We start from the raw sequence: 9,484 nt of genomic DNA on the forward strand, positions 1-9,484 counted from the left end.
CGCCTTAGGGCTTTGGCACCGTCTACCAGCGGTTCTCAACCTGTGGGTCGCCAACCTGTGGGTCACAACGACCCTTTCACACGGGTCGCCTAAGACCATGGGAAAACACATATATAATTACATATTGTTTATGTGATTAATCACTATGCTTTAATTATGTTCAATTTGTAACAATGAAAATACATCCTGCATATCAGATATTCACATGACGATTCATAACAGTCGCAAAATTACAGTTATGAAGTAGCAACGAAAATAACTTTATGGTTGGGGGTCACCACAACATGAGGAACTGTATTAAAGGGTCGCGGCATTAGGAAGGTTGAGAACCACTGGGACACACACACTGAGTCCTTACAACCAAGGGGCTCCGGGCACTGTAGGTGCGGACCCATCGGCTCTCCGCACACCTGTCGGGTGGGCCGCTGCCCTCCAGGTTCTGAGAGATGACCTTGCTTTCATCAGAGCAGTTTTTACAATCTGACGCCACAGACACACCTTGGAGGTATTGCAGGTTGGACTCAAACCGCTGTCAAAAGGGAGTAAGCACCGCAGTAAAGCGAGTTCTAATGCTTTTGCGGGTGGAACATCTTGCCTTCAGTTTGTGAAATACACAACATCCATGGGGCACAGTAAGGTGACGTGCAATAAAACGAGGTGTGCCTGTGTTTTGTTTGCTTGTTCATTATCTACGTTGCACACATGGAAAAGATCCTTATCTTTTTTGTTGTGTGGATTTTTTTTCATATTTTCTTTCAGGTTCATTTTTATTTTTCCTGAAGAATATCTCTTTTTTAAAAAAAATATTTGTATTGATTTCAGAGAGGAAGGGAGAGGGAGAGAAAGAGAGAAACATCAATGTTGAAAGAGAATCATTGATCGGCTGCCTCCTGCAAGTCCCTTACTGGGGATTGAGCTCACAACCAGGGCATGTGCCCCGACCAGGAATCGAGCTATGACCTCCTGGTTCATAAGTTGATGCTCAGTCACTGAGCCATGAGGCCAGGCCTGAAGTATATCCTTTAATAGTTTCTTCAATGAGCATGCTTCACACACACACACACACACACACACACACAGTAGCTTAGCTGGTATAAAATTCTAGGTTGACAGTTATTTCCCCCTCCCACCCAATCCTTTGGAAATATTATTCTTTTATTTTCACACTATTTTTCTGTTGTAGAGAGAGGGAGGGAGAGAGAGAAACATCAATGATGAGAGAGAATCCTTGATTGGCTGCCTCCTGCATGCCCTGGGGATCTAGCATGTTCCCTGTGAGAATCTAACCAAGACCGCCTGGTTCATGGGTCCATGCTCAACCACTGAGCTACACTGGCCAGGGGGTCCTCTTTTGTAAGAGATTGTCACACATAGCTTTGAGGCTAATAGAAGCATCCTTATGGATCATTTTATTATTTTTAAATATATTTTTATTGATTTCAGAGGAAGGGAGAAGGAGAGAGAGAGAAACATCAGTGATGAAAACATCCTTGATCGGCTGCCCTCTGCATGCCCCCTCCTGGGGATGGAGCCTGCAACAGGGGCATGTGCCCTGACCAGGAATCAACCCGTGACCTGGCTCATAGGTTGACGCTCAACCACTGAGCCATGCCAACTGGACCTTAAGGGTCATTTTAAAAAGTTGCCTCTGACTGGCCCTTATAGGGTTCACTTGTCTGGATTTGTTTTTGTGCCAGATTCTTAGCTTGGGGGTTTGCTCTTTAAGGTAATGTAGGTAGATATAGGTCCCACACCTCCAAGTGGCATAGGTCAGGACCTCTGATTTTTTAAGTTTCTTCTGCATTGCTATCTTCTCAGCACACCTATTCAGATGATGCTGTTTCTCATTTCCTTTAGGTTTCTGTTCAAATGTTACCTTATCAGAGATGCCATCCCTCACCACTGCCTATACCCCTTCTCTGCTTTACTTTTCCTCATAGCATTTAGCACCACCTGACTTATTTCATGTATGTTTCTTCTCCTTGTCTATCTCCTTTAATTAGAATATAAGCTCCATAAGACCAACATTTGGGAGGAGGTCTTTTATTCTCAGCTGACCCTTAGTACCCAGAACAGTGCCAGATACATAGTAAGTATTCAGTGAGTATTTGTTGAATGAGTGAAGGGCCTGGGCATGGTGGCTTGCTTCCTGCCGCTACCCAGGGCAAGAGAAGTTTTTCAGTCCCAGTTCATCCATGATGTGCCACCTCCTGGCTGTGTGCACAGAGCTTCTCCAGTTCCCTTTGCTCCAGACCCTGCTCAGGCATTGGAGCCCAAGCCCCTGAGGTGTGTGTCTAGTTGTGCGGACTCTTTGAATCCTGCAGACCCAGTGCTTGCTCACCACTGTGGCTGCGGTTTTCTCCTTGTTCTGGCACCTGGCAGTGTTCTTTTCTTGCTTTTGAATTTGTGCATTCAACCATTTAAAACATTACTCAACATTTGAAGTGGGGAGAAGGGATTTCTGTGTCTGTCCCATCCCCCTGCTCTGGTCAGGCAAGCTCATTGTCTGGTTCACTACTATGTCACCAGCACCTAGGACAATCCTTGGCACAGAGGAGGTGCTTGGTTAATATTTGTTGAATGAATATTAACCCAACACCCATTTCTTACCAATTTTATGGATGGAAAAAAAAATGGAGGTCAAGGGGTGAAGGAAATATTAAATGTCCTCGGTCAGCATCGTTCAGTACTTTGGTACTTTGGTTGTCTTTCCTTAGGAATCTGGTCAGCAGCCCTGAATGGAGACCTGGGCCGAGTGAAGTATTTAATCCAGAAGGCAGTGGACCCTAGTCAGCCCGACTTGGCCGGCTACACCGCTCTGGTGAGCTGGGAGGAGCTTGGGGTCAGCTGGGGGACCCCTGCTCTCTGAGGGGGATTGAGGTTTACCTTGTCTCCTCCCTCCCATTCTTCTCTCCCAGCAGGGTTTCTCTTTTAAGTGTCATGTGAACCTGGATTTTTTAAATAAGTGTGCTTTACATCAGTTATTTGATTTCATTTTCATAACAGTCCCGTGAGGTAGAAATGATTGAGGAAACTGATGCCAGACATGAAGGCAGTTGCCCGTCACACAGCTGATGGAGCCAGGCCTCTGCTCTAGGACCGAGGCTTTCCCCTCCCCTTCCCCTGTCGCCTGCCTGGTTCTGCTGTCCAACCTCGGTCTCTGTTCCCTGCAGCACTATGCCAGCCGCAATGGACACTACGCAGTATGCCAGTTCCTGCTGGAAAGTGGGGCCAAGTGTGACGCCCAGACACGTGGGGGTGCCACCGCTCTGCACCGGGCCAGCTACTGTGGGCACACGGAGATTGCACGGCTTCTGCTCTCCCATGGGTCCAACCCCAGGCTGGTAGATGATGATGGCATGACCAGTCTACATAAGGTATGCCCCCTCACACCCTTCAAAACCTTGTTCTTTGTCATTATAAAAGGTATAGAACATGTTCACTGTAGGAAACATGAGGAAAACGGGAAAGCATAAAGTAGAAAATAAAAGCATTTGTAATTGCAGTGCTCACTTCTCATCACTTGAGGATTATTGTGTAATTTTCCAGCATTTTTCCGGTGCATGTAAATTAGAATTAAATGTAGTATCATTTAATTTTTCTTTCCTTTAGTGATATGTCATGAATGCTTTTCTACATAATTTTTTCCTGTAACTTGCACCTATACTCACCTGTCCCTGTACAGTTCAGACTAGAAATACCTACATGTGGTAGACAGTTTGAGGAGTACAAGATGGTATACTGTGAAAATGAGTTTCCCTTCAACCCCTGGCCCCTAGTCCCCCTTCTAGGTCCCTCCCTTAAGGCATACGTTTTTACCCATTTCTTATGTGTCTTTGAGAAGTGGTTTATTGGATATGTGTACATTTATTTCTGTCTTGTCCCCACTTGATTTTCCTCCAGAGTGATGGTTTTAAAAAGCAGTTTGGATCATGCCAAACTTAGACTCTTTCCAAGTTTTTTAAAGTCCTGAATATGGCCCTCACCGGTTTGGCTCAGTGGATAGAGTGTCGGCCTGCGGACTGAAGGGTCCCAGGTTCGATTCCGGTCAAGGGCATGTACCTTGGTTGTGGGCATATCCCCAGTAGGGGGTGTGCAGGAGGCAGCTGATCGATGTTTCTCTCTCATCGATGTTTCTAACTCTCTATCCCTCTCCCTTCCTCTCTGTAAAAAAAATCAATAAAATATATTTTAAAAAATTAAGTCCTGAATATGGTTTACCAGGCTTGAGGTTAGCCCCTGCCTACCTCTCCAGTTTATCTTTTTTTTTTTAACTTATTTATTTATACAACCAGGAGCACAATAATATTTTTGAATTGTAGCTTGTGAAACACATTTCTGGCTGTGAATATTAAGATAGAAAAATTTAAGCCCGGTCAGTGTGGCTCAGTGGTTGAGCATTGACCCAAGGAACCAAGAAGTCACCAGTTCAATCCCCGGTCAGGACACATGCCTGGGTTGCGGGCTCGATCCCCAGTAGGGCATGTTCAGGAGGCAGTCGATTGATGATGTTCCTCTCTCATCGGTGTTTCTCTCAATCCCTCTCTTTCTAAAAAAATCAATAAAAATATTTTTTTAAAAAGAAAAATGTAAGTAGTTGTCTGCATTATGTTAACAATAGAACCTGTGACTAACACTTTTTGCTATCCACTAAAAATCTGTGCTCACTTTTTTCTTTTTTTAATTCCTACCCGAGCGAAAGGAATGGAGAAGGAGAGAGAGGTAGAGGGAGAGAAACATTGATCAGTTGCTTTACCTATGTGCCCCAACCGGGGATTGAACCCACAACCCAGGTATGTGTCCTGACCAGGAATCAAACTGCATAGGACAACAGTCAACCAACTGAGCCACTCCAGCTGGGCTGTGCTCACTTTTTTAAAAAAATTAGGGTGTTTTTGTTGTTGTTGTTGTTTTTTGTTAATCCTCGCCCAAGGATAATTTCCCATTAATTCCTAGGGAGAGACACAGAGAGAGAAATATTGATGTGAGAGAGACATATCGATTGGTTGCCTCTTGCACATGCTCCCGACCAGGGCCGGGGATCGAGCCTGCAACTGAGGTACGTGCCCTTGATTGGAATCGAACCCAGGACCCTTTGGTCCTCAGACCGATGTTCTATCCACTGAGCCAAACTTATTTGTACAACTAGGAGCACAATAATATTTTTTTTCCAGGTATGGAAAAAAATTAGTTTTAATTATAGTTGATATACAATGTCATATTAGTTTCAAGTGTACAACATAACGATTGAACTGTTTCATATTAGAGACACGTCCTCCAAAGGGGATCTCCAATCGCAGACTATATTCCACCCCCTCATGCATAGAAGACAAGACACATTGATCATTATTTCCAGGAGAAAGCCTCCGGGAATCAGTGTTCCAACTCTGTTGCCCCCGCTGGTACCAGAGACCTCAGGGTTGACGAATTCACAGCAAGCTGCTGGAGAGGGACCTGACAGGTGCTTGCATGGGCGCAGCAGCCTTGACATGTTATGTCTACAGAGATAAGGTTCTTTCTCAAGATTGCTGTGGCTATTCGGGTCTTTTGTGATTCCATATAAATTTTAGGATTATGTATTCTAGGTCTAAGAAAAAAGCTATTGGTATTTTGATAGGGATTGCATTGAAACTGTAGATTGCTTTGGGTAGTATACATATTTATTTATTTATTTATTTAGTATGCACATTTTAATATTAATACTTCCTATCCATGAACATGGTGTATGCGTCCATTTATTTGTATCTTCTTCAATGTCTTTCTTCAATGTCTTATAGTTTCCCAAGTGTAAGTCTTTTACCTTCTTGGTTAAATTTATTCCTATATATGTTATTCTTTTTGAAGCAATTGTTTTCTTTCTTTTTTTCTGATTATTATTGGTGTATAAAAATGCAACTAATTTTTGAATATTAATTTTGTATCCTGCTACTTTACTGACTTTAGTTCTAATAGTTTTTTGGTGGAATCCTTAGGGCTCTCCATAATGTCATGTCATCTGCAAATAATGACAGTTTTACTTTTTCCTCTACAATTTGGATGCTTTTCATTTCTTTTTCTTGTCTGAGTGCTTTGACTAGAACTTCCAATACTGTGTTGAATATAAGTGGTGTAAGTGGACATTCTTGTTCCAGATCTTAAAGAAAAAGCTTTCAGCTTTTCATCATTGAGTGTGATATTAGCTGTGGGTTTGTTATGTGTGGCCTTTATTAGGTTGAGGTATTTTTCCTCTGTCCCCAGTTTGCTGAGAGTTTATCATAAATGGATGTTGTCTTTTGTCACATGCCTTGTCTGCATTTACTAATATGATCGTATGATTTTTATTCTTAATTTTATGTTGTATATCAAGTTCATTGGTTTGTGGATATTGAACCAACCTTGCATCCTAGAAATAAGTACCACTTGATCATAATGTATGCTCTTTTTAATGTATTACTGAAAATTTTTTGCTGATATTTTGTTGAGGATTTTTGCATCTATGTTATTAAGGATATTGGCCTGTAACTTTTTTTGTGTGTGTAATGTTTTTGTCTCATTTTGGTTTTAGGTTAATACTGGCTTTGTAGAATGAGTTTGGAAGCATTCCTCCTTCTTCTATTCTTTGGAATAATTTAAGAAGGATAAGTATTCTTCTGTAAAACCACCTGATCTTGGACTTTTGTTTGTTGGGAGTTTTTTCATTTTTATTGTTAGTGATCAGTGTGTTTAGATTTTCTATTTCTTTCTAGTTCAGTCTTGGAAGGTTATATGCTTCTAGAAAATTATCCATTTCTTCTAGGTTCAGTTTGTTGGCATATAATTGTTCATAGTATCCTTTATTGATGCTTTGTATCATTACAAATTTGTTTGTAATCATTACAAATTCAGTTGTAATGTCTCTTCTTTCATTTTTAATGTTATTTATTTGGGCTCTCTCCTGTGAGTTTAGCTAAAAATTTGTCAGTTTTTGCCTAGCCAGAGTGGTTCAGTTGGTTGAGCATCATCCTGTGCACCAAAAGGTTGCCAGTTCAATTCCCGGTCAGGGCACATACCTGGGTTTCAGGTTCAATCTCCAGTTGGGGCACATACGGAAGGCAACCTATTGATGTTTCTCTCTCTGTCTCTCTCTGTTCCTTTCTCTAAGCATGTCCTTGGGTGAGGATTAAAATAGATAGATAGATAGATATTTAAAAATCCCCTACTATTGTACTAGAGGCCCGGTGCACAAAATTCATGCACTCAAGGGGGCATCCCTCAGCCCAACCTGTGCCCTCTTGCAGTCCTGGAGCCCTCGGGGATGTCCGACTGAGCCCTGCTTCTGGCTGAGCGGTGCTCCCCCGGTGGGAGCGCACTGACCACAAGGGGGCAGCTCCTGCGCGGCGACTGGTCGTTCTGCCGTTCAATCGATTTGCATAGTAGCCTTTCATTATACAGGAGGATTACTGTAGATTTCTACCTTTATGTCCATTAATAATTACTTTATATAGTTAGGTGCTCCTATGTTGGGTGTGTATATACTTATGATTGTTATATCCTCTTCTTGGATTGGCCCCTTTATAATTATATAATGTCCTTCTTTGTCTTTTTTTACATTCTTTGTTTTAAAGTCTATTTAGTCTGATATGAGCATTGCTACCCCAGTTTTCTTTTCATTTCTATTTGTATGAAATATCTTCTTCCATCCCTTCACTTTTAGTCTGTATGTGTTTGTCAATTTCAAGTGAGTCTCTTGCAAGCAGCATATAGATAGGGCATGATTTGAATCCATTCAGCCATCCTTTGTATATTTATTGAACATTTAATGCCCTTAAAGTCATATTGATAAGTATGTACTTATTGCTGTTTGTTTTTATTTTGGTTGTTTTTGTAGTTCCTCTCTATTCCTTTCTTCTTCTCTTTATCTCTTTCCTTATGGTTTGATGGTTTTCTTTATTCTTCTGTTTGGGTTCCTTTCTCTATTTTTTTCTGTATCGTTTGTAGGTTTTTGGTTTGTGGTTACCATGAGGTTTTTGTGTATCATTCTATATTTATAGCTGTTTATTTTAAGCTGCTAGGCATGTAAGTTCTCATATTCTAAAAGGACTACATTTTTGCTCCCCCTCCCTCCAGTCTTTATGTTTTGAGGTCACACTTCATTTATCTATTTTTAATTTAAAAATTTTTTTTAACTGATTTTAGAGAAGAAGGGAGAGGGAGAGAGAGATAGAAACATCAATGATGAGAGAGAAACATTGATCGGCTGCTTCCTGCACACCCCTTTCTGGTGATAGAGCCCGCAACCCGGGCACGTGCCCTTGACCAGAATCGAACCAGTCCGCAGGCTGACACTCTGTCCACTGAGCCAAACCAACTAGGGCTTTTGAGGTCATACTTTAGATATTTTTTGTTTGTTTGTTTTCTTTTGTTGTTGTTAATAAATCTTTGTTTTGTGTGTCTCCTAACTACTTGTTGTAGTTTTTATTGAGTTTGGTACTTTTGTCTTTTGTCTATCATAGTAGCTTTTTAAATGGCTGATTTGCTGTGTTTATTAAATATTTGCCTTTACCTGTAGGTTATTTTCCTTTCTCGTATTTCCTTGTTTCTGGTTATGGCCTCTTATTTTCTGCTTAAAGAATACCCTTTACCATTTCTTGTAAAGCTGGTTTAGTGATGATGAACTCCTTAAGTTTTTGCTTGTCCAGAAAATTCTTTATCTTTCCATCAATTCTGAATAATTATCTTGCCCAGTAAAGTATTCTAGGTTGTAGGTTCTTTTCTTTTAGCACTTTAAATATGTCCTACTGCTCCCTTCTGGCCTCTACAGTTTCTGCTGAGAAATCAATGGATAGCCTTATAGGTTTTCCCTTGTATGCAACTTATTTGCCTCTTGCTGCACTTAAGATTGCCTCTTAACTTCAGTGTGGGCATATATTTCAGTGTGCTCATGGAGGGGTGAGTTCAGTGTCCCCTGCACCACTGAACTCTTGAACTTCTGCCTTTTTAATTACAATATGTCTTGGTGTGGGTCTCTTTGGATTCATCTTGTTTGAAACTCTTTGTGCTTCCTGAACCTGTATATGTTTCCTCTCCCAGGTTAGGAAAATTTGTTCCTTTCTTTCTCCTTCTGGGATCCCTATAATGTGATGTTTGTGTGCTTGGTGTTTTCCCAGAGGCCCCTTAAACTATCCTCATTTTTAATTTTTTTTATTTTTGCTGTTCTGATTGATTGGTTTCCACTAGTCTGGCTTCCAGGTTGCTAATCTATTCTTCTGCTTTAGCTAATCTGATGCTGATTCCTTCTATTATATTTTTTCACTTCACTTGTCATATTTTTCAGGTCTGCTTGGTTCTTTATTATACTTTCTAACTCTTTGGTGAAGTTCTCTCTAAGTCCCTTTTTTACTCTGAAGTTTGGTGAGCATCCTTATGACCATTTATTTGAATTTTTTTTTTAATATATCTTTATTGATTTCAGAGAGGAAAGGAGAGGGATAGAGAGTTAGAAACATTGATGATGAGAGAGAAACAT

The 9,484-nt window shown here is 41.0% G+C and overlaps 1 protein-coding gene across 3 annotated transcripts in view; it reads left to right on the top strand.

The window, feature by feature from the left end:
- Positions 1-1,638: 1,638 nt before the first annotated feature.
- The window catches only part of ANKRD39 (ankyrin repeat domain 39), a 16,764-nt gene continuing 8,918 nt past the window's right edge, over positions 1,639-9,484 (top strand). Inside the window, exons 1-2 of one of the 3 annotated variants that reach the window (XM_014536422.1) lie at positions 1,639-2,821; positions 3,174-3,377. In XM_014536422.1, coding sequence (XP_014391908.1) covers positions 2,618-2,821; positions 3,174-3,377 — 408 coding nt within the window. In that variant the 5' untranslated portion in view covers positions 1,639-2,617. The remainder of the gene's footprint in view (positions 2,822-3,173; positions 3,378-9,484) is intronic. The other 2 variants (XM_014536423.1, XM_005862219.2) reach the window with 2 other exon arrangements.

This window comes from Myotis brandtii, unplaced genomic scaffold (assembly GCF_000412655.1).
Source record: "Myotis brandtii unplaced genomic scaffold, ASM41265v1 scaffold1612, whole genome shotgun sequence".
Taxonomy (NCBI): domain Eukaryota; kingdom Metazoa; phylum Chordata; class Mammalia; order Chiroptera; family Vespertilionidae; genus Myotis; species Myotis brandtii.